This window comes from Erinaceus europaeus, chromosome 14 (assembly GCF_950295315.1).
Source record: "Erinaceus europaeus chromosome 14, mEriEur2.1, whole genome shotgun sequence".
In the NCBI taxonomy this organism is placed as follows: Eukaryota; Metazoa; Chordata; class Mammalia; order Eulipotyphla; family Erinaceidae; genus Erinaceus; species Erinaceus europaeus.
Window position 1 is genome coordinate 92,048,629 of NC_080175.1, and position 26,602 is coordinate 92,075,230.

Here is a 26,602-nt window from a genome sequence, read left to right on the forward strand (position 1 = left end):
TTAGTGAGTTTCAGGAGAGATTCTTGTTGTATTTTGTTGAGTTTTCAGGTGATTTTTCATTGTTTATTTATTTTTTTTTTTTAGTTTATCGGGTTCCTACTCCATAGCCACATCAGACATTTTATTTTTTTTTTATTTTGTGAATGTTTAATGTTGATAAATGATGAAGAACTCCAACAGGATGCGTCTCTAAGACTGCTTCTTAGGTTCTATTAATTGGTGCTAACTTACCTATATACTTCATCCTAATAAGTGGACTGGCAACTAAAATGCCTTCTTTTATATTTTATATATACATTATGTTCATATGTAAGTATATATATGTGGGTATATATGGTTGTATGCATTAAACAAATATGAACAGATCTAAAGCATATGTTCAGCATATTTTAGGCCTATGAATAAGAATCTGAACTATCTCATTCCTCACATACAATCTGAGCTTTGCCACTATGCTCTTTGTTTTCTTACAGTACATTTAAGATGTTGTGATTCCTGGGAATGTGTTGAGAGTTAATTAGTCTTTTGTGCAGTGACTAGAGGCTTAATTGGATACAGGGTCCATGATCTGTCCAAATATAACTGACGGGTGAATAGTAATGTAACTGTTGTCTGCATAGCCAGGCCAGTCAGAATTAGATGTCAGGCAAGTCAGTGAATTATCTTATGAATTTACTTATTTCTAATACCCCCAATTAACTCTCTACATAATTTTCCTGGCTCACATTGGTTTTATCTTCATTCCTATGCTTTATTATATTTTTTTCTTATTGATTTCTGACCTGTTTTCAAAGGAGGCATTCTTAATTTCTTTTCTTTCTTTCTCTCTCTCTCTCTCTTTTTTTTTTGGCCAGGAAATCTATGTATGTAGATAATAAAGTTAAGAGTGGTGGTACTTTAAAATTTTGATGATTTAGGGTTTAAGGTATATTTTTATTTAACTATACAAGCATTGTTTTCTTCTGCTAGAGAAAGAGTTCCCTAGGCATATGGAAATAAAAAGAATTATGAAGCAAATGATTAAATAAATACATCATCTTTTAATCACATTAGCACTTATTATTAATATTTATTTTATATAACCCACTTTTATATGTGTATGTTATTTTCAAATAATATGATTTTTATAAGGATGTGACAGTACTTTAGCATAATAAAAACTTGGTATCGGGAGTCGGGCAGTAGTGCAGCAGGTTAAGCACACGTGGCGCAAAGCGCAAGGACAGGCATAAGGATCCCGGTTCGAACCCCGGCTCCCCACCTGCAGGGGATTCACTTCACAGGCAGTGAAGCAAGTCTAAAGGTGTCTGTCTTTCTCTCCCCTTCTGTTTTCCCCTCCTCTCTCCATTTCTCTCTGTCCTGTACAACAAAGACAACATCAACAACAATAATAACTACAACAACAATAAAAACAACAAAGGCAACAAAAAGAAAATAAATATTTAAAAAAAAACTTGGTATCAAGTTCCATTTTCTTTGTCTCTTTGAAAGCATTAGACCTACATTTTAGAAGACATTGTACAGTTTTGACTTCTTATTCCAAGTGAAATATCCCTCCAAGTGGCTAGATACAACAATGAATTCTTACTAGAGACATTATAGACTTTAAAGAAAACTGCAGAGTAAGAGGGCATCACCCTTTATGGCAATTATATAATAGCACACATAGTAACATTACAAAGTTTCTTATTAAACTCTTGTCTTTTTTATATTTTATTTTTATATTTATTTATCTATTTTCCCTTTTGTTGCCCTTGTTTTTTTTTAATTGTTGTTGTAGTTATTATTGTTGTTATTGATGTCGTCAATGTTGGATAGGACAGAGAGAAATGGAGAGAGGAGAGGAAGACATAGAGGGGGAGAGAAAGACAGACACCTGCAGACCTGCTTCACCACCTGTGAAGGGACTCCCCCTGCAGGTGGGGAGCCTTTTTTTTTTCCTTTTTGCCACCAGGGTTATTGCTGGGGCTCCATACCTACACCATACCAGTCATCATATGCATTTTCTTTCCCTTCTTTTCTGATAAGAAACAGGCAGAAAATGAGACACCTTCAGCGCTGTTCCACTGCTCATGAAGCTCCCCTCTGCAGAGTGTGACCTGAGGCTTGAACCCCAACCCTCACATATGATCATGTTTACTTTCTACCACATGGGCCATGACCCAGCCCCTTTTTTTATTAAACTTTCTATATCCTACATTAAAAATGTTGGGAACAGCACCTTGCAATGCTTTTGTTAAGCCCTTTTCCTTTGCAAAGTCTTAATATCTATTCTTTCTTTTTATTTCATTGAATAGACTGTTATGTAAGTCCCTTTTAGCCATTCCTACTTTTTTTTAAAATTTTTATTTAAGAAAGGATTAATGAACAAAAACATAAGGTAGGAGGGGTACAACTCCACACAATTCCCATCACCCAATCTCCATAACGCACCCCCTCCCCTGATAGCTTTCCCATTCTCTATCCCTCTGGGAGCATGGACCCAGGGTCATTGAGGGTTGCAGAAGGTAGAAGGTCTGGCTTCTGTAATTGCTTCCCCGCTGAACATGGGCGTTGAGTGGTTGATCCATACTCTCAGTCTGCCTCTCTCTTTCCCTAGTGGGGTGGGTCTCTGGGGAAGCGGAGCTCCAGGACATATTGGTGGGGTCTTCAATCCAGGGAAGCTTGGCCAGCATCCTGGTGGCATCTGGAACCTGGTGATTGAAAAGAGAGTTAACATATGAAGCCAAACAATTTGTTGAGCAATCATGGATCCCAAGCTTGGAATAGTGGAGAGGAAGTGTTAGGGAGGTACTCACTGCAAACTCTAGTGTACTTCTGCTTTCAGGTATATATTTTGCAGTAGTTTATGGATACGTGTGCACATAAGCTCTCTCTCACAGAAACTGGTGTATATCTAGGTTATGGGACTTTGTTAGAAAGTGAACTACCTGAGATGAAATTAGAGTGTACTATAAAAGGAAAGGTCTCACCCGAGTAATGAAGCTGAAGGGCTGTCATTCCACATGTAAAGTCTCTGGATACAGTCTGAGGTGAAGCATGTTGAGGTGGCAATCGTTGCGTTGCTTAGGTTGTGATCGGCGGATGCAATATTATTTGGTTTGGATTGGGAGATGCATACGGGAAAGTGGGCCCTATCCAAGGGTTCCAGGACTGGGGGAAGTAGGGGCTCTATAGTGGAGATGTGAGGTTCCTGCTGTCTTAGGGTTCAAAAAGACAATCGATAGTTAATATTATCATCACATTATTTGTTAATTGGGTTAACTTTGAAAAGTCCCTTTGTTATGGTTTGCTGTACAGTTGGATATATCCAGTTGGATATATATCTTGTATATAGCTGTGCTATTGGATGCTTCTAATCTACTTGGTCTAGGCTTTTGAGAGAGTCCGCATATCAAATACACAGCCTATATATTAAAAATATTCAGTTTGTCTTTTGAGAAACTTTGAGATATACAATTGATTTCCCCCCTCTCATATTAATTAACTACTGATTTATATGTCTGCATTTTGCTAGGCGTGTACATAAACACCATTCCCACCACCAAAGGACTGTCCCATCCTTCCCACCACTCCCACCCCCCACTCCATTCCTACTTTTAATCATACTAACATGTTTACATTGAAGCCAGGGGTATTGTGGCTCTTGTTGTCTACAAGACTCCTCCATCCCTTGTAGCTATTTTTTCTTTTTCTTTCTTTCTTTCTTTCTTTCTTTCTTTCTTTCTTTCTTTCATTTTTTCCAGCAATGAGAGTCAGAGATAGAGAGAGACAGAAAGTAGAGATAGTTATCACACTGCTCCACCACTAAGGAGCTTCCTTCCCTCCCCCAAATATGGGACCCTGAGGCTTGAAGCTAGGCTCTCCTGCATAGCAAATTTGCACTCTACCTGGTAGGTTAGCACCTGGCTCCCCCTCTAGTATTCTTTTGTATAGCTTCTTTTGAGCAGATTTGCTTTTATTTCGCAGTAATATTTTTACATGTGAGAGAAACCATTTCCTTGTTGTTTTTTACCTTCTTACTCACTTCATTAGCTAAACATTATCACCTTCAATTTCCTCCACTTTGTACCAAAGGACACAATAACATCTATTTTAATGGCAGGGTAGTATTCCATGAAATATAGATCCCATAATTAGGTTGCTTCTGTTCCTTGACTTTGTGAATAATGCAGCTATGAACATCAGGTTGTCCAATTATGATCAATTTTCCACTCAGAATCCTGTAGTTTCATCTGCTATTTATTTGGATTATCTTGCCCAAGTGGTGTGCCGAAACCCATCATGGGGAATAAGACATTGAACAATAAAACAATCAAATGATTTGTGTTGTTCTTCCTTTTGACCAACAGATAAAACATTTCTGTACCACTGGCTGGGTGTAATGCAAGGAAGGGACAAAGATGAAATGGAAACATGCTCCTGTTTTGGTCATGATATCACTCCTCAGCTTGTCCAAAAAGCATCTGTTGCTGACACAGCTTATTCCAGGTAAGTGCTATGATCTGTTTTGTTCAGCCTCGTCAGTCCAGCATTCTTTCTGAGTTTTAAAGTATTTTTCATTATGCATGCTGTATACTAAATGCGTTCGTCTTCATCACAATTTGTATGTCTGTGTGAATGGGTTATTAAGTGTGTGTGTGTGATGAAAAATTCTGGGGATCAGGTGTTTTCTTGAATGGAGAGAATTTTTACTACCATGAAGAAACAACAATAAAAAAATCACTGTTACTGAAATAGGTAAGAAATAGTAACTAAATGAATCATAAAAGTAGGACTATAGAAGATTATATAGTGAAGACATGTAATACAGAAAGAATAGCAAAGTCCATGGCAGTACTATAGAAAAGGCACCGAAAATGAAATATTTAGAACTTAAATTCCATTAAAATAGTGACACGCTAATTACCAGGCTGCACAATGTCAGAATAAAAATGCAACATGCTGTTGTATTGTTACCATGGTTACTGTTGTTTTCAGTGAAGTTAGAAACCTATTTCTTTGAAATAATCATTTTATTAGTAGTGTAAGAAAATCATCACTGTAAAAAGCCTTAATCTGTTTTATAGGAAAGTAGATAAAGCCAATGGAAAAAATATATATATATTTAATATATATTTTAAAACTATAATTTCAATTTTCCTTTTGGATAAAACCATAGGAAATAATTAATGTTCAGATATAATTTTTGTTTTAGTCAAATTGTAAAAAATATTGGCATGTTACATATTGTTAGACCAAACTGAATCCTATCTTTATTTGTTTGATTCATTGTCATTTAATTTAGCATTCATTTATTATATGCACTGTATATGCTAGAATGCTCAGATAATCCAGGAACTTTGTTTCCTATTGATTATGATCTACATTTCATTTTATACATTATGGAGTGTGAGAAAAAAAAACAGATTCAGATCAGTAAAAAATATTTCTGTAGGGTGGGGGTATGCAAAAAAATTAAAGTTGAAGTCTTGTGTATGAAAGTACATCCAGTTAGTTTGTGTTGATTTAAACTTGGATGTTGAAATCAATAATAATTTCAATTTTAACTTGTTGATACTTTACCTTCTTTGCTTCTACTCTGAGTATTGAGTAAAATCCATGAGTAAACTAAATAACAACAATAACAACAAAAACCCAACATTGTGTGAAAATTTTGTGGATTTTAATTGTATGAAAATACAAGTATGAATACAAAGTATGTCACTGTCTTGAAAATTATCAGGCCACAGAAGATATACTAGTGTAAAAAAATAAAAGCTGCAATTTAGATACAAATATGATCATCTAGAGTTACAAACATATAGAGATCTGTTGCTGTATATTCAGATAGATATAACTTATGTTTAATTGTTCTTCAACTGTCTGACCAGCTAATAACTGCCCCAGACAAACAGAGTCCAGTTACTGAGCAGGATATTTCATCTCAGAGTGTAGTTTAAGTCTTCTTTATCTGTCTATCTGGAAGAATGAAAATATGCAGGTGCTCATGATAAAGATGTGTATGGCTTATCTAGTGACTATCAAGATGCTTTTTCATTCAAGATCTTTCTTTGAGAAGACAAATCAGCCTGCACAGTTAGGTCTAAAATTTGTCAATTCTGATAACTCTATCGGCATTGTAATTCTTGCCCTATGGGCAAATAATTTATAAACTAAGGAGAGTTTAAAGCACAGGTATTTGTTACCCAAAGCTAGGTGATTAGTTACGAAGGAGAGCAATTGGTTATCAATGACATTCTGTTCCGGTCCCATTGTGAGGCAATACCTTTTTAAAGAAAGAGGGGGCACTCCAAAATGAGATGCATACAGTTAAATGTCTTGCTTGTTCAAGACCACAGAGATCTAGAATTATTTTAAAGTAATTTACCTGTCAAAAGAAATAGGCTGTTAGCTTTTCAAAAGGAACACCTGCAGAGTGGAAGTCATTTCCATAACTGCTTCTAGCCAGGATCCTAGATTTCAGAATAGGGAGATTAGCAAATCTACTGAAATGCATCTTCAGCCTCAGAATCTGTCCTCTTTCATATTCTCAACAGAGTAAACTAAGAAACTAAGGAGCTGATTCTTTTTGATGTTGTTGTTCTACTTTCATTATCCTCACCAGAGACTCTGGACCTGGACTGAGTTTAGTACGTAGCTCAGGAGTCTAGCTGGAGACAAGAGATCTCACTGACTTTGTTAAAAACACAATGTCTCATTCTTCTGACTGACTATTACTTATTCCTTTGAGAAGGGATATCTTCCTTTAGCAGAAATTGATTTCAAAAGTCAGAAAAAATAAGAATTGCAATGTGCCTCTCAGGAAGTAAGAAAAATATATTCTAGAAAAATTAACTTGGTGAGTTAGCATTCATAGAGGTATAAACTGGAACAAGAAGTCTCAACACAAGATAAAAGAGCAATCAAAATAACCATGATAGTGAGGCTTATGCTATTACCACTAGTGGGTGAGAAAGCGACCTGAAACTACTTACCTATGTTAAATTTAGACATAGTCTCACTGATGAAAGAAAGTCAGTTTTAAGAGAAAAGGAATAGTTAAGAAATGATTTCTAAGTGGTTAGGCCTCTCCAGCCATGTGAGTTATAGCCTTCATTATCTAGAGAGGCCACTAGAACATGCCTACTCGGTATTAAAACCTCTCTTCCGTATTCATGTTGCCAATTTTCTTCTTTTCATATTCACATATGAAATACCCTTAAGCTAGCCATAGTCATCTCACTGTGTTTGGGCCATGCCACATCTTTATTTAAGCACTTCTACAAAGAAACTTGACAGATTTCCCCTTTACAATTTAAATATACACCTCAGATTACGGCAGGTATCAGGAAAACAATAGTGATGTTTTCAAGTATACATTTTGTATATATTTAATACAATTGAAAATATGAAAACAAAGCAAAACAGACAAACAAACCAGAACCCCATTGTTTATGACAGGAGCTGTTGAAATTCTAGGTGTCTGTTGCAAGGCTTTAAGTGGAAATAACAGGGTGCTGGGGACACACACAAGGTTGCATTTCTATTTGAATAAATCCGACAACCCTCTTTAAAGTTAAATGTGATTTATTTTTGCCGCTCCGTACTGAAAATGTGTAGCAGTGCTGTCTTTCATTAAAGATGCAGGTGCTGACAGGGTTATTTCCTTTGCCCTGCCTCGTGTCAACAAGCCTTGAGTGTGAAATTGTCTGAAATGATTTACTACTTACCCTTCCCACCCATCCATCCAGCACCACTTCAGTAGCTTGCTATTGTGCCCAAAGGAAGTTAATTGCAAGAAGCTAGTAACATCTGAGTTTGGATCATCCATATATAAAGTTTATATTGTAAAGAAGTGATTTTTTTTCATGGAATTCTAGAAATATATACAGTCTTCATTTGTTCTTTCTTTTTTTTCCTTTTGACATACCTAACAGATTTAGCATAGATTCAAAGGATTGTTTCAGAGTTTTAAATATTTCTTAATAAAGCAAAATAAAAGTGTAAAGCCCTGGAATTAAAACATGATACATTTCTTTTAGAATCCCTTTTTAAAAATATATTGGTATATATATATATATATATATATATATATATATATATATATATTTCTCTTACAGAGGGTTTTGTCAACAGGAAATATTTTACTGATAATTCCATTTAGTTTATGTTGAAAACTTCAGATGAAAGAAAATTTTCAAAAATAACAATAGTACGTTGTAACTCTTGTTTCAGAATGTAATATTTTGTCTTAATACGCTTTATCACGGCATTTGAAGGCGTGTAACTGTTCTAGTCATTATGCACTGGTGGAGATGTATGATGAACAAAACTGATTTGACTTTACATAATAGTTCACAATTACATATGACTAGAAAGTTGTCTCTCAGCTTCCCCATAGATTTTTTAAGGAAATATTTTAGATATTTATTAACATAAGGTTTCCAAGAGCTCACGGCAGACTCACAGAAACAAAGAGCCAGTATCTGATACTCAGGCAGTTTAACAAGCACACCAAACCAAGATATTGATAATGATAATTTTAAAAATTTGAGAATTAATACTTCTGAAAAAGTTACCGAATTAATTAATTGAATACATTTTTAAAAATCTTCTATAAAATATCCTGATGATAAATAAGCAAAAGTATTTGAAAATAATTTGTTATATATATAAATATTTACTTATTTCCTTTTATTGCCCTTGTTGATTTATTGTTGTAGTTATTGATGTCGTCATTGTTGGATAGGACAGAGAGAAATGGAGAGAGGAGGGGAAGACAGAGAGGGGGAGAGAAAGACAGACACCTGCAGACCTGCTTCACCGCCTGTGAAATGACACCCCTGCAGGTGGGGAGCCGGAGGCTCAAACCGGGATCCGTGGGCCTGTCCTTGCGCTTTGCACCACCTGAGCTTAACCCACTGTGCTACCGCCCAACTCCCTGGTTTATATATTTTTATGGTGCTCAGAGCAGATCTGGGTCTGGCATTGATTTGTTATCTTTATTTGACTTTATGTTTCTTGCTATTTTATCCCACAGTAGTATTTATATATTCAAAAATGAAATTGGTCAAACTGGCTAAGGAAAAAAAAAGTATTGAACTGATATTTAGATAGACCAGTTACAATTAACCTACTTAGTCAAGTTTTCTTTTACATAGTTTGGCTTTTACATTTCTTTTACATAGTTTGGCTTTTCTACTTGCATACGTCACTTCCTAAACTTGTTCACTTGTTTGCTAAGTGTTAACTCAGACATATGTGACTAGGAATTCATAGCTACATTAGATTAATATGTCAACTCTACACATTATTTAAAACAGAATAAGAATCAGAGTTGGGGGCCTGGCGGTAATGCTGTGGGTTAAGTGCACATGGCACGAAGCGTAAGGACCAAGGTAGAGCTCCAGGTTCAAGCCCCTGGCTCCCTACCTCCAGGGGAGTCGCTTCACAAGGGGTGAAGCAGGTCTGCAGGTGTCTGTCTTTCCCCGTCTTCCTGTCCTCTTTCGATTTCTCTCTGTCTTATACAACAACAATGACAGCAATAACAACAATAGTAATAACAATAACAACAATGACGATAAACAACAAGGGCAACAAAAGGGAAAATATAATCTCCAGGAGCAGTGGATTTGGAGTGCAGGCACTGAGCCACAGCGATAACCCTAGAGGCAAAAAAAAAAAAAAAAGTAATCAGGGTTATGCCTGATTTATGGAAAGTCACATTCATGGCTGCTTACAATCACAATGTGAAAATTTTTATTTTAAAATTGTTTGGCACCAACAGGAGTATAAACTGTGTCTGTGAAAGCTACTTTGTTTCTTATTTAAAATAAACTTTTGTAATAGACACTTAACTATATTGTTAACTACCTGCCACTGTGTCTACTAGGTAAGGTAGATATGTTTACAAGGGATGCTAAGACAAAGTTTAAACATATGATCTTATGCATAAATGAATTCCTGAACATATGTTTTTTGCTACCGATGCAACACAGTAAAAGTGTCTTTTCGCACATTTATTTATTTTCAGTTTTACTTATAGTAAGTTACAAGATCGTATGATTACAGTTACAGTCCTACACCACCCTCCCACTCCCAAAGATAACCACCATAATTCTCACAAGCCTTTCTTTTAATATTTATTTATTTCCTTTTTGTTGCCTTTGTTTTTAATTGTTCTTGTAGTTATTACTGTTGTTGATGTCATCGTCATTGGATAGGACAGAGAGAAATAGAGAGAGGAAGGGAAGACAGAGAGGGGGAGAGAAACACACCTACAGACCTGCTTTACTTCCTGTGAAGTGACTCCCCTGCAGGTGGGGAGGCGGGGGCTGGAACCGGGATCCTTCCACAGGTCTTATGCTTTGTGCCAGGTGCGCTTAACCTGCTGTGCTACCGCCCGACTCCCAATTCTCACAAGTCTTACGGTTTGCTTGTGTCTTTTTTTTTTAAATATTTCTGTTTTGCTTAGTTGACAAGTTCCTGTGACTCAGATCTCCAGAGTCCACATAAGAGAGGCCCACACAGTTCTGTAACCCTTGTATTTCTATAAGACTAAAAGAAAACCACTGCATTCAATATGTCAGATCATCTCTATTTTCTCAATTAAAAAAAAAAAAAGAGCAATCCAGAACCCATCCATACCAGGAACTAGTGAGGGAAGAGGAGTGAGGAGGAAGTGAATGAGGAAGGGAGACAAATGAAGGAGAGGGAAATTAAAGAGAAAAAAAAGAAGAGCTGGAAAGACAAGAAGGAAGATAAGTCAGGAATATGGAGAATACAAAAAAAAAAAATCATTACAGAGAAAATAGGGCTTTTGATTCAAATTGGCCTGATACTGGTCAAGCATTCTACTATACTGTGTATTGTATACCTTGATCAATAACTGAATCTCTTTGTCTATCAAGTTGCTTCTTCAAAAGAATGTTAACTTAGTTTGTGCTATTCGTGCTTGGATTATAGAAAAAGAAGGATTCAGGGAACCAAAAGGATTCTACATATAGATGTTGTTTACTTGACTTAATAGTAGTGTCAGTCTCATACATAAATGACTCTTAACTTCCATAATCTACAAGATATGGTCATAGTTCAACAGTAATAACCACAAGTGTCATTTCAAAAAAAAATGGACACATATGTTTGCATATGTATTTCTAAATATGCAGCCTTTGCTATTGTTTCTTGTATAAATACTGGATAGTATTCTGGGCGATTAGTATTCAGATTAACAATACTGTCAATCTGTGGAGTAGAGGGCTGTTTTCATACTCCGTATGTATGATTGACTCAGTGTGACTTTGTTCGTTGGGCTTTTCCTTCATATTCCTTTACTGATAATAATAGATTTTTGAAAGTATTTCATTCTTTCTTATTGCTTCACAGCGATATGACTTTGAAAACCTGTGTTTGTGGGTACTAGAAAATATTGAAAATCTGGACCAGCAGGTAGCTCACTCACTCGAGAGATGCTTGCTCTTCCATGGCCTGACCCAGGTTCAAATCTTAACCTCACCAGAGTTTTGGACATCTCAGCCTTTGCTATCTTTCACTCTCTTCCTCAGCTTTTTTCCCCACCCCCTACTTCCCACCAAAGTTATCACTGGGGTTGGCTTGTGCCTATCTACAACCCCACCACTCCCAGCAGTCAGATAGTTTATTCTTTTCTCTAGATAATGGGTAAGAGACAGACAGAGATAGAAAAAGAGAAACACCGCAGTAGTGCTTGTGAAGCTGCCTTTTCTTTCTTCCCCCCCCCTTTTTTGCCCTTGTTGTAGCCTTGTTGTGGTTATTACTGTTGTTGTTGATGTCATTCATTCTTGGATAGGACAGAGAGAAATGGAGAGAGGAGAGGAAGACAGGGAGAGAGAAAGACAGACACCTGCAGACCTGCTTCACCACCTGTGAAGCGTCTCCCCTGCAGGTGGGGATTTGGGGGCCCGAACCAGGATCCTTATGCAGGTCCTTGCGCTTTGCGCCATGTGCGCTTAACCCGCTGCGCTACCGCCCAACACCCTGAAGCTGCCTTTTCTTATCCCCTCACTCCTTCAGTGCTCCCAAGTGATGTGGCTCTGGACTTGAAAAAAGGTCCCTGCACAGGGTAACATGTGTAGTCTACCTGGTGAACTACACTCAGGCCCCTTCTAGCACAGTTTTTCTGCCTGAAATAGTTCATCTCCATCAGTGGATCCTAACATTGACAACAACAGGAAATCCCACTGACCTAGTGTTCCGTCTTGAAAGAAAATCACGTCGACATACTGTTTGGTTTTGAAAGAGAATGAACATCTTCAAGAAAAGATAAAATACATTCCTCAATCTCTAGAAACCATCTCTCACCTGAAGATGAGATCTTAATAGCAAGGGAAATTGCCAGCTGTGCACAGCTCCTTGCCTCTCTATTAGCTTTGGTCTGCTAGTACAATGCTTTTTTTTTTTTTTAATTGTTTAAGTATATGGATGCAGACAGAGATAGATATTACAAGTCACTCCGTGAAGAAACTCCTACTGGTAGCTTAGCTGTAGAGCCCAGGTCAGAATATTCTGCTTTGACAATAGGGCCTTTGTGATGAACCTGGATTGAAAACCCCCACGTGCCACGCAGTGCGGCTAATGAAGCCATCAGAATGCATTGCAGAGACCAGAGTGCCTCGTACGGGCTGGTCTAAGTAATTTTTGCCCCTCTATTGCTCGGCTAATCGAAAGAGGTGCTGCTCTAGATTATGACTGATAGCGGCTATGTGGCTTGGCTATTGTAATTGTGCCTGAAGGCTGGGAAAGGCTTTTACACAAAAATTCTTTGTAAGGACACTGTCACTGCTTCATTTAACACTTTTTCTTGGCTCTCCCAATGAACATTGATTCATTGTTTCTCTTGAAGCTTTCCTTACTCACACATCTTTATTTATTTTTGTATAAAGAGATGAAGCCTCTCCCAAAAGTTCACGAGAGAATTGCCTTGAAAGTAATTTTCTTTGTTGAGTCAATAATGAATCGGGTGGCTATTTTGAACTATTAAAATATAGACATTATATTAATAATTTGATACAGATTTAAATACAAACTGATCTTTAAAAAGGAATCCACAGGGGCCAGACAGTGACATGATGGGTTAAGCGCCCAAGGTGCAAAGAGCAAGGACCGGATCAAGGATCCGGGTTCGAGACTCTGGCTCCCCACCTGCAGGGGAGTCGCTTCACAGGTGCCAAAGCAGTTCTGCAGGTATCTCTGTCTTTCTCTCCCCCTCTGTGTCTTCCTTTCCTCTCTTAATTGCTTTCTGTCCTATCCAACAACAACAGCATGGCAACAATATCAATAACAGTGACAATAGGGGCAAGAACTAGGGCAACAAAATGTTAACAAATGGCCTCCAGGAGCAGGGGATTTGTAGTGCAGGCACTGAGCCCCAGTGATAACCCTGGAGGGAAAAAAAAACAAAACAAAACAAAAGGATTCATCCACAATGTATATTTTGAAAATGAAATGACATGCACAAGTATAAGGAGTGTCATGATATGCATATGTGTGTTCATGCATATATTGAAGACCTTTATGTTATTGTATTTAAATGTACATGAATATAAATATGTTTATGTATTATTTTATATACTTTATAGGAATATACATTTTGGGTTAATCTTCAAAATCCAATATTTTCTTCAAGAAGCCATAAAATTTTGTTTCAAAGCCACAGATAGCTGTGGTATTTATTCAGAATGCTCAGTTATATTGGGATTACAGAAGAGATTTTCAACGGTAATTAAATTCAACTTATGTCGACCCATAATGTACATAACTCAGCTGAAATGACAACAGTGTGAACAGTTATGACCAAGTAATCACATCACAATGACAGTCACATCAAAAACTGCTGTCTGGTTCCAAGTGATCGTCAGATGGCATCAAATGTAAGGATTCAGAGTCAAAATATGGGGAAATAACTATCTTTGGGCCAATGATATTATATATATATATATATATATATATATATATATATATATATATGTGTGTGTGTGTGTGTGTGTGTGTGTGTGTATGTATGTACAGGGAAGTAGAGCTTCATACATCGCTGGAGGTTTTCAGAGTTCTTGAGTAAGAGTATGGATATTTACTGTCAGCTAATGGTTTTTTAAAAATAATTATTCACATAAGCAAACCTCATTGAATGTGAAAAGTACATTGAAAATACAAACACAATTGAAATTTAGTCAAATACTAGACACTGTGACCTTTATAGACGTCATTGGTAATAATGTTGTAATTACTACTGGAATGTAGTAATTCCAGTAATGTCATTCTTTAATATGACATTATTTTTTTTTTTAAGATTTTATTTATTTATTCATGAAGAGAGAAGGAGAGAGAGAGAGAAAGAACCAGACATTACTCTGGTACATGTGCTGCCAGGGATTGAACTCAGGACCTCATGCTTCAGAGTCTGATGTTTTATCCACCGCGCCACCTCCTGGACCACAATATATGACATTATTTTAATGTTTTCAAATATCTTACTCTAAATTTTAGATTTCGAAAGCATGCCTTTAAAACAAACAGAAAAATGCCTACAAATTATCATTTTGTTATTTTAGTCATATTTTCATAGAATAAATTTTACAGAATTTTGTTAAAATAGTACAAGAAAACTATATGTATATATCACTCACTCTTTTGTTTTTATATTTTAACACATACAAAATAATAAAAAAAACACCTTCTGCACCCTATAAAGACCCTAGGTCCATACTCCTAGAGAGAAAAAGAATAGGAAAGCTATCAGGGGAGGAGATAGAATACATGGGAATTCTGTGGAGTTGTACCCCTCTTATCCTATGTTTTTTCTCAGTGTTCCCTTTTTATAAATAAAAATTTTAAATAAATAAATAAAAATGAAAAAAACACTTATCTGAAAATCAAATAGTGAATAAAGTGTAATGTTGGATTGTTTACTATAGTTGCCAATATTTATTGTTATTGTCTAGGAGAAAAGTTTTCAATTTGTTCACTGCTTTGTTTTTACCATAGAACTGCTTAGCTCTAGTGCCTGTAATTGACCTGGGACCTCCCAGCCTTAGGCAGACGATTTTTGTTGTTGTTGTTAATACTGATTTACAAAATTATAAGACTATAGGAATATAATTGCCACTGTTCCTACCACTAGAGTTATGCATCCCTGTTCCCTCCATTGGAAGCTACAGTAGTTCTCCCAGAGTTGCAGATATGGGTTGCCTATTATTTCTATAAATATCTCTGTATTTGTATATATATACATATATATCTTTTTTTTTTATGGTCCTGCCATCTCTTCCTTTCTAAGTCACACCCAACCAATTACTACCTCTAGATGTCCTTCCTTTTTTGTTCTTTTCTTTCCAAGTCCTAATTAATTAGTCCTAACTAATTCCAAGGTGGAATTAGTTGAGAGCCCTCTGATCATCTTCCCCTATCGTTTCTCCTCTGCTGGATATGGACCAAACTTTTTTTGGGGTGCAGACTTCTGTAATTGCTCCTCTGTTGGACATGGGCATTGGCAGGTTGATTCATACCCTCAGTCTATTTCTGTCTTTCCCCGGTGGAGTAGGGCTCTGGAGAGGTGAAGTTCCTGGACACATGAATCAGGTCATCAGCTCAGTGAGGTCAGGATGGAATCATAGTTGCATTTGGAACTTGGTGGCTAAAAGGCAGTAAGATATAAAGCAGGACACATTTTTTAAATTTATTTTTTATTTATAAAAAAGAAACATTGACTAAATCATAGGATAAGACGGGTACCACTCCACACAATTTCCAGCACAAGAACTCTGTATCCCAACCCCTCCCCTAATAGCTTTATTATTCTTTAACCCTCTGGGAGTATGGACCCAAGGTCATTGTGGGATGCAGAAGGTGGAAGGTCTGGCTTCTATAGTTGCTTCTCTGCTGAGCATGGGCATTGATAGTTCAATTCATACTCCAAGCCTGTCTCTCTCTTTCCCTAGTGGGGAAGGGTTCTGGGGAAGCTGAGGGTAGGTTGGGTCCCTGTTCAGGCACCAGATGTCAGGTTGTGTTGCAGGGGAGAGGAAAGAGACTGGAGTGGAGTGGGAACACAAATCTTTATTCACGCGAGCACCTCAGAAATGGGCAAGAGCAGAGTGGTTTAGACTATGTGGAGCTAGCAAAATGGCCACCTCCCACTATGCCTAGCAGCCCTTCTCTGGGTCAGGTCGCTGGAGAGAAAAAGGGAGCAAGAGAGCAAACCTGGAACAGCAGCGGATCTTATAGGGTAAAAACCAGAAGTGGCGAGTCAGGAAGGGATTGGCTAGGAAAGGGGATGAAGAGAGGCAAAAGGCATGCTGGGAAGGTGAAAGTGTCCTAGCAACTGTTGCAATGATTTTAACTAAGCTAGAAATACCCTTAGGGGATAACGTGGTGGATATCTGTAAATAAAACTTGCATGGAAATATAATGGTTTGTGGGCCCTGCCAATGTTCAACCACATCTGTACAATTTCCCAACACCTCCCCCTTTCCTTTTATCTAATGGCTGTAGTATAGGGAATTTAGAGTGGAGCAGGCTTAATGATTTTTAAGGAATGCCAAGCTCTGATGGGAAGATGTAGGATGTTTCTGTGGAGGAGGGAAGACTTACACAGCCGCCAGCCTTGTGAGATTTACGTGTCCCTCCTGTGCTCAACCACTCTGTAGAGAGAGAGACTTTCCTGGAGGGACTCATCTCATAGTTTAAGCTCTGTCAGGCTTCACCATCTCGTCACAATTTTTCTACATCTTTCCCTATATTTCTATGTAGTCTTCACATTAAAATGGGTCAATGTCTGTAAAAGATTCCATCTGTGACAGAGGAATAGTAGTGTAGGGGTGAACAGAAACCTTTGGGGCATAAACCTGAATGATATCATGCAGGCATTTTTAAAACAGCTGGAACAAGACAGGAAGGGACAAGTAGGAGAGCAGCAAGAGCCAGTGTGATGCCAAGGGGAGGCCTGGTGTGCAAAGGGGTACTTCCTGCCTCTGGGGGCATCTCCTGCCTCTGGGGGCAGGGCCTAGTAATGAGGGGGAGTTTCCTACCTCAAAGGGCAGGGCCTGCAGGTGGGAAAGCATGGCCCGCCAAGCGAAAGGGCTATTCGGCGTTGTATAGTCCCCAAGGCACCTGGCTGCAAAGTCCATGAACTACTGCGGGTCAGTCTTTGAGAAACCAGTAGCATAAGGGGAAGCTGTTGTAAAGTGGTGTAGAGTGTCCAAGAGGTGTACCAGCAAGTCCGATAAAAGCATCAGTCCAGTGCAGACGACCAGGGGAAGAAATGCCAGGGGATGAAACGCTGCATGTCTATCTCGGTGGGGAAGATCAGCCACTGGAATTCTGCTTTTTTGTAGAGAGTGAGCTGGAACCACCAAAACATGACAGGTGAAGCAGAAGCAGGAAGGGCAGAGATCGATGGGTGAGAGAAGGAAATAAAAAAGTTCTGTCCTTGGAGTCTGTGAATCAGGTTTTTCAGATTATGTCAGGTCACGTCATAGTTTTCAGGGGTTACATTGTAGTCATGACACCCTAGAAATGGGTGAGAGCAGAGTGGTTTAGGCCACGTGGAGCTAGCGAAATGGCCACCTCCCACTATGCCTAGCAGCCCTTCTCTGGGTCAGGTCACCAGGTCGCAGAAGAGAAAAAGGGAGCAAGAGAGAGAAAGCAGAAGCAGGAGGGCTTTTATGGGAGAAATTCCGGAAGTGGCAAGTTGGGACATGATTGGCTAGAAAAGGGAGTGGAGAAAACAAGGCACTCTGGGAAGATAGAAAGCTTCCATAGTGATGGTTACGAAGGTTTCAGCTTTCGCAGGAATGGGCAGTACCCTGAGGGGGGTAATATAGTGGATATCTGTAAATAAAACTTGCATGGAAATATAATGGTTTGTGAGCCCTGCCAATGTTCGACCACATCTGCACAATTACCCAACATGTAACCAAAATAATCAAATCTGTTTAAATCTAGAAGTCTGTACTAAAAATATCCCCCAGAAATATATGATGCAGTCAAAATTTATTATTGTGTATATGGATAGTGTGACATGAGAAGTACACATGATAAATTTGTTAGGCCTGAGTCTATTTAACCACTCTGATAGAAAGAAAAGAACTTATCTATTTGTGTGGTCTAGGAGTGTCACAGTGGATAAAGCATTGGACTCTCAAGTATGTGGTCCTGAGTTCAATCCCTGGCAGCACATGTACCAGAGTGATGTCTGGTTCTTTCTCTCTCTCCTTCTATCTTTCTCATAAATAAATAAATAAATAAATAAATAAAATATTAAAAAAACATATCTATTTGCACTTCTTATAACAGATTTGTATAAGGTCAGTATAAATTATAAAATTGCATCTTCTGTTTTCCCTGGATAATTTATAGTATGAACAAACAAACACATATATGTATAATGACATATAATATGTACATATACTAACTATATAAAATACATTATGTGTATAAAGTATAGATATACACATATATATATGAATATCTATTTGTATATATAGATTCACTCTAGATTAAACCAAACAACACCAAGTTCCAAGGCACACTGAGACAGTATGTTGCTCTCATCTGGACATGATTCAGTGGAACTTGTGATATGTATTAATTAATATATTTTGGATTGATAAGAATATATTTTGGAAATTATTTATTGCAGTTTTATAGTAAATTTAAAAAGGTGACTCAGAGATAATGTGAGACATTTTGCAGAAATAATAGTTATTATTTAATATTTTTTAATGTTTATTTTATTTTTTTATATTTGATTGGGCAGAAAGAAATTGAGAGGAGAGGGGATATCAAGAGGGAAAGAGAGGCAGGTGGTAGCTGAAATAAAAGAGAGGGGGAAAGAGAAAGATAAACACCGACAGTGCTGCTTGACTGCTCATGAAGCTTCTCCCATGCAGGTGGGGAGACCTGATCTTGAGGGAAGATCCTTGCAAATTGTAGTGTGTGTGATTAGCTACGTGTATACTGCACATTCCTATTACAGCTATTTTAAAAAGAAGTTGAAAGCTAAATCTGACTGTGTTGGTCTTTCTGTTATGTCATTTAAACTATCAGATATTGAACCTGTATTATTTAATATATGATGACTTGGAGAAGTTTTCTTTTTTTTTATTTATTTTTATTTTTAAATTTATTTATTTTCCCTTTTGTTGCCCTTGTTGGTTTGTTGTTGTTGTTGTTGTTGTTATTATTATTATTGATGTTGGCATTGTTAGATAAGACAGAGAGAAATGGAGAAAGGAGGGGGAAGACAGAGAGGAGGAGAGAAAGACAGACACCTGCAGACCTGCTTCACCACTTGTGAAGCAATTTCCCTGTAGGTGGGGAGCCGGGGGCTCAAACCAGGATCCTTACGCAGGTCCTTGCACTTTGCGCCATGTGTGCTTAACCTGTTGTGCTACAGACCAACTCCCTGGAGAATTTTTCTATAGAATATTTATTTAAATAATCTATTTTTACTATTATGAAATTTAAGTCCTTGGTAACCAAGGAAAGACTTTATTAACATACTTCTCAGTTTTTTTTTAATCTTTTATTGAATTTAACTTAAGAAAAAGTACTTATATTTCTTTAATAGTAGGTGATTTTTGTTGCCCTTGTTGTTTATCATTATTATTATTATTGCTGGTGTTGTTGGACAGGACGGAGAGAAATCAAGAGAGGAGGGTCAGACAGAGAGGGGGAGAGAAAGATAGACATCTGCAGACCTGCTTAACCACCTGTGAAGCAACCCTCCTGGTAGGGAGCCAGGGACTTGAACTAGTTATGCCTGTCCTTGCGCTTTGCGCCATGTGCACTTAAGCCACTGTTCCATCGCCCAGCCCCTTCAGAGTTGATTTTTTTTTATTTTTAATTTCTTTATTAGAGGATTAATGTTTTACATTCAACAGTAAATACAATAGTTTTTTTTTTAATTTTTTATTTAAGAAAGGATTAGTGAACAAAAACATAAGGTAGAAGGGGTACAACTCCACACAATTCCCACCACCCAATCCCCATAATCCCCCCCCTCCCATGGTAGCTTTCCCATTCTCTATCCCTCTGGGAGCATGGACCCAGGGTCGTTGAGGGTTGCAGAAGGTAGAAGGTCTGGCTTCTGTAATTGCTTCCCCGCTGAACATGGGCGTTGACTGGTTGGTCCATACTCCCAGTCTGCCTCTCTCTTTCCCTAGTAAGGTGTGTCTCTGGGGAAGCTGAGCTCCAGGACACTTTGGTGGGGTCTTCAATCCAGGGAAGCCTAGCCAGCATCCTGGTGGCATCTGGAACCTGGTGATTGAAAAGAGAGTTAACATATGAATCCAAACAATTTGTTGAGCAATCATGGATCCCAAGCTTGGAATAGTGGAGAGGAAGTGTTAGGGAGGTACTCACTGCAAACTCTAGTGTACTTCTGCTTTCAGGTATATATTTTGCAGTAGTTTATGGATACGTGTGCACATAAGCTCTCTCTCACAGAAACTGGTGTATATCTAGATTTGATTTTTACTAAGAGAACATTCTTAAATACTACTGCTGTTTCAAGAGTACAATTTCACATCTCTCTAAAACAGGCACTTACCACCCACCCAGGCACCCTTTCCCCACACCACTGATAATAAATATAATTAAAGACCATCCTATGTCTATTTTACTGAATTTTTAATTTTAGGGTAACAAATAAGTAGTGATTCCCATTCATCAAGTACTATCTTTCTACATTGATTTTATTTAATCCTTGAAGAACATCTGAGGGTGAAAAAATATTTACATTTTAACAATAACCCCAGCCAGGGTTTAAACTAATCTTAGATTTACTGACTTCCAAACTCATGATATTGTATTCTCCCACCTCAATGTAACATGGGATCTTCCTAAGATATCTAACATATACTAATAGACTAGAACGGGATCTACATAGTAGATTCAAAAAGGTGAAAGAAGCAAGACACCCAGAACTTAATACATATATTTTCAACCTCAATAAAAGTGCTTAACCAAATTTTCTTGATCTGTGTGTATGCGTGTGTTTGCTTAAAAAAAATCTTTATTATTTTCTTTTATTTCTCACCTTTCCTGTATTTACACTCCTCTATCTTTCTTAATCTCTTTTTGAGATCTCACTTCTTTTATAGTTATTTCTAATTCATCCTTGATCTTGCTATTCTGTCTCCAGCCTCTTTTATTATATTTTCTCTCCCCTCTACTGTTTTCTGGACTTCATCTATTTTGTCACTCTCTTCTGATACTATTTTACCTTGTTCAACTAATTGTATTCTTAGTTCAGCTATTTCAACTTCCAGCTCTCTAATAACCTTGAGAGAATTAGTGCTTTCTTCCAGAGTCTCATTTGTTGTTTCTGCATTTCTGATGGTAATTCTTTCAAATTCTTTACTCACTCCTGTCATTATTTCCTTAACTAGTGTTTGGATGTTGACCTCATTATTTTGTGCTTCAGCCTTTGGGGGACTTTTAGCTGGACTCTTGTCCTGGTTCATTTCTCCAATATTTCTTCTTGTTCCTTTTAACCATTCTATTTAGTATATTATGAGGTCTTTCTCTCTCAGTGCTTTTCAAATTACTGATCACTCTTGCCTGGATTGACTTGTGTCTAAATAAGGTAATTAAAGCGTTCATAGTTGTGGAAATTGACAGTTGTTTCTATATTGTTTTAATCCCTGTGTTGGAGCACAGTGACTTTAAAGCCTCTTTTGTTCTTTTTCTTCCTTGTAGGCTATGGGAGCCTGAGGGCTTTTAAACTATAAGTAGGCTTCTTAGCTTAATCCCTCACTCCTGACCAAGAGATAAAGCAGGTTGAGGCAGAGATAACCCAGTGGTTATGTAAAGGGACTCTCACAGCCCCACTGCTAGGCCACTGAGGTATAGATCTTCTCCTGAGTTTCCTCATAAGTTCTCTGTCCCCTGGTGTCAGCACAGGGCCTTCCCCCTGCTACTCCAGCTTTGAGGGCAGTGGCAATGGAGACTCACAGTTGCATTTGGTGAGTCTTAGGGGAGTCCTCTCCTCCCTTCAGCTGTCTTTTTGTTGGTGAAACAGACTGGAGGTGGTGCCTCAACTGGTAAACTGCCAGACTGTTACCAGCCACTTAATTTCTACCTATGCTCCTCTCTGTCCATGAGCCACATGGGTTTGCACTCACCAGTGATTTGGTGGGCTCCTGAAATCATTCTACTCCTGTCTTTTTGCTGCCACAGATGATCTCCTTTGGTATTCCTAGTTGACCTAGAGAGGAGAGGAGAGAAACACAGCTGCTGATTCCTTTCCTCTGTCTTCCTTAGCTTCAACCAGAGCCCTCAAAATGTGATTATTTTATCCTTGAATTACGTTTGGTCTTTGGAAGGTCACTCGTTTACAAGTTATTGCTTCTCATAAATTGATTTAATCTCCTGAATAATGGCTGGGCATGCTGATGATCAATATTTTATTGCTTTTACATCCTAAAACACAACATGGATTACAGTCAAAATCGTTATTGCCCATTGCTGCAGACATAACAATAATATGCATGTGTTATTACTCCTCAGTTTGTGGTACTGTTCATGAAACAAGACTTTGCTTGAATGATTTTATTTCATCATTATTATAATACAGTTAAATTTATGGGTGGAAATACCACTGACAGCTCTCTATCATATAGTTTTATTCAAGGCCAGAAAAGCAGCTCATTATGATATTCCTCTGTAATAATCTAATGTAAGCTTTTCTGTGATCCATGCTTTCCTACAAATTCATCACTTTGTTATATTTTCAAAGATTAGTATGAATTAAAGATAATTACAAGTGACATTTTTAGAAACAGAGACAACACCAATACTAATAACCATGAGCAAATATCAATACATATAACATTATCACACAACTTACCATACAATCATATTTGTTCTTCATCAAGGACAATACATTATACACTGTGTTTTTTTAAATACATGTTAGTTGTTTATTTTCATTTTTAATAATACTTTAATTTACATTTGTGAAATATTCTCTTTCTTTTCCCTTAGTTTTATACACAGCCTCTCACTGATTTTATACATAGCCTCTCAATTTCATTGATGTAATTTAGTTTTTGAACATTAGATTGTACACTTTGAGATTTATCTTATTAACTTATTTAAAGAGGTGATATTTAAAGGGGGGGGTGTTGGGGGGTAGCACAACAGGTTAAGAGCACATGGCATAAAGCACAAGAACGGCGTAAGGATCCCAGCTTGAGCCCCGGCTCCCCACCTACAGGGGGGTTGCTTCACAAGCAGTAAAGCAGGTCTGTAGGTGTGTTTCTTTCCCATCTTCTGTCTTCCCCTCCTCTTTTGATTTTTCCTCTGTCCTGTCCAACAACAACAACATCAATGGCAACAATAACTACAAGGGCAGCAAAATGGGAAAAAATGGCCTCCAGCAGCAGTGGATTCGTAGTGCAGGCACCGAGCCCCAGCAATAACCCTGGAGGGGAGAGAGAGGGTGGGGGGGGGGAGAGAGAAATAGCATGAGAGTAGAAGAGAGAACCAGAGCATCACTTTGGAAAATGAACTGCCAGGGACCCTACTTGTGACCTTACCTATGTAAGTTCTGTGCTTTTCTGATGAGATACATCTGTGGAAACTTAATGTATTTCATTTTTAATTAAAATGAGCTTGCTACATGTTCAGCATTGGGCAGAATTGTGTGCATGTAAGCATTCAAGCATATATGATTATTTAAATAATTCATATAGCAGTTATAAATTCATTGTGAATAATTGAGGAAATATTAGTTGTAAGTAGGAGGAAAACAACTAAAGACTTTAGTATAAATTGAGTAATTGTCATATATGAGTTTTAATGGTTTAATCATTTTCTTTGTCATCATTAATATAAGAGGCTATTAGTATTTTTATATTACCTCACTTGCATGCTAATCTCCCTCAACCCATGTTAGTTTTCAATTTTAATAATAATGTTTCTGACTCAGGATTAGATTAGCAGTTCTGAAGATACTCATAATAATTGTCAGCAAAATAAATTAGTATTTCAGAGGTTATTAGGGGCTTTGATTAAACAAATAATCCAAATAAATTAAGCAATTTCATTAGAGCTTCTGACGAGAAACTTTCCAAGTGACCCTATATGAATTTCTTCTTTTAAAATAATAACTAAACAATGTATGTGTGTAAGTGTATACGTGTGTGTATATTTGAAAGATTTTTTTTCCTTAATTTGAGGGCAAATTAAAAATGTGGTAGCATTTTCTTCTAAAGGGATAATAATCATGCATGTTACCAACCTAATTCTCTTTAGTGTGTTCTAATGGTCAGAGTTGAGTTAACTATATAAAATAAAGTCAAACAAGTTTATTCATAGATTGAAAAATTAGGTTCCAAGATTGTAGCTCAGTTTATTTTATTATTTTTATTTTTAAAAGGTTTATTCATGAGCTGAGGAGGTAACATAATGGGTATGCAAATTACTTTCATGCCAGAGACTCTAAAGTTTCATATTCAATCCCCAGCACCACCATAAGCCAGAGCTGAGTTCTGTTCTATTATCTATATATTTGTCTGTCTGTCTTTCTTTCTGTGTCTCTTTCTCATATAAATAAAATAAAATAAGATTTAGAAAAAAATGTTTATGTATTATCAAGAGAGAAAAAGAGGTATCGAGGAGAGAGAGAGAGAGAGAGAGAACAGAATATCATTCTGGCATATGCAGTGCTGGGTGTTGAACTTACGACCTCATGCTTGGTAGTCCAGTAATTCCATTGTTCCACCTCCTGGGCTGTAGACTTTTTTTTTCATTCTTTAAATATGTGGAATATAATAATATTAACTAATAAAAATAATATCAATGAAACATAACATATTCATAAACATTTTACTTAAAAACACAATTTTCTTGACCAGGGAGATACTGTACTGATTATGTGAAGGACTTTCATGGCTCAGACTCCCAAGATCCCATATTCAGTCACAGCTAATGCCATATGCCAGAACTGAATAGACATCTGGTATAAAGAAAATCCTGTTTGGGATCATTTCAGTTTTACTTTTGCACTATGACAAAGCAGGTAATTTTAAATAGGTTAGAAAATTAGCCTTCCATTCAGTATACAAATCTACTTAAATTCTGTTAACTCTGTTTCTCTCCCAAAACAGGAGCGCATAACAAATATAAGCCCATGAAAATTGTATGTAATTTCAGAAAGATGAGATATTGGACTAATGTTCAACCATGGACCCCATAGTTAGCCACTCATGAGAAAAAGAGGACACCATATAAAAAATTGGGGAAAGGATGTATTCAATCATTCTGATCTTTTTTCTTATAGAAAAATAGAAGGGAAAACTTTATGAATTAGTCAAGGCTGAAATTGAAGTTCAGGAATCCACAGTCACCAAATTCAACTTTCTTACTTTCTAATTGTTTGAAGACTCAAACATGAAGAAAAATGATTGGGTCATGGTCCATGAAGGCATTAGAATCAGCTTTCTTTGTGTTCCTACATGAGAATACTATCTAGTTGGCATCAACTGATGTTTTCCAAAAATATCTACTGATGTTTTCTCTGAAAATAATTTATCTTCATGTTATTTTCGGTGCTCAAATTATTTATCAATGTTTTTCTGCTTAAATTGCAATTAGCTAATTCTCTTTTAAAAATATAAATGGTAACATATACATTGATTTACTTTCCAAAGTGTACTTATATGAGGAGGTAGAATTGCTGATATTTGGTGATATAAGAAATGAGTCTTGGGCTAGGTGACAACGCACCTGGTTGAATGCAGGTGCTTCAATGCACAAAGAGCCAAGTTCAAAACCCCACTTGCGCAGGAGAAGCTTTGCAAGTGGTGAAGCAGTATTGCTGGTGTCTCTTTGTCCCTTTCCCTCCTATCACCCCATTCCCTCTCAGTTTCTGCCTTTCTGGCTGATACTATCCAATAAATAAAGATATTAAAAATATTTTAAGAAATCAGTCTTTTTTTACATCAAATCATACAATATCAAAAGAATATTTTATTTTCATTGGTTATAAAATAATTTATGAAATTTTATTTTTATTATTAAGTCTTTGTTTATTATTGGATAGAAACAGAGAAATTGAGAGGAAAGAGGGAGAGAGACAGAGAGACACCTGCACCTCTCCTTCTTCACTTGTGAAGCTTGCACCCTGCAGGTGGGGACCCAAGGCTTGAACCTGGTTCCTTGTGCACTATAATGTGCACACTTAACCAGATGCACCACCAGTTGACCCTATGACCTTTTAATTTTTATATATACTTACATAGACTGGTATGGGTTAAAATCACAATTTTCTAAGAAGTAATACTTGATAGATTTTTTAAGTGGTTTTTGATATTTATTTATTTCCTTTTTGTTGCCCTTATTGTTTTATTGCTGTTATTATTGTTTTTGTTATTATTGATGTCGTCATTGTTGAATAGGACAGAGAGAAATTGAGAGAGGAGGGGAAAAAAGAGAGGGAGAGAAAGACAGACAACTGCAGACCTGCTTCACTGCCTGTGAAGCAACTCCCCTGCAGGTGGGGAGCCAGGGGCTTGAACCTGGATCCTCAGGCCATTCCTTGTGCTTTGTGCCACGTGAGCTTAACCCACTGCGCTACCGC

The 26,602-nt window shown here is 37.2% G+C and overlaps 1 protein-coding gene across 4 annotated transcripts in view; it reads left to right on the top strand.

The window, feature by feature from the left end:
* ROBO1 (roundabout guidance receptor 1) overlaps positions 1-26,602 on the top strand; it is a 1,122,893-nt gene that overhangs the window by 126,477 nt on the left and 969,814 nt on the right. For all 4 annotated transcript variants that reach the window (XM_060172122.1, XM_060172117.1, XM_060172118.1 and 1 more), the window contains exon 2: positions 4,353-4,491. In XM_060172122.1, coding sequence (XP_060028105.1) covers positions 4,404-4,491 — 88 coding nt within the window. In that variant the 5' untranslated portion in view covers positions 4,353-4,403. The remainder of the gene's footprint in view (positions 1-4,352; positions 4,492-26,602) is intronic.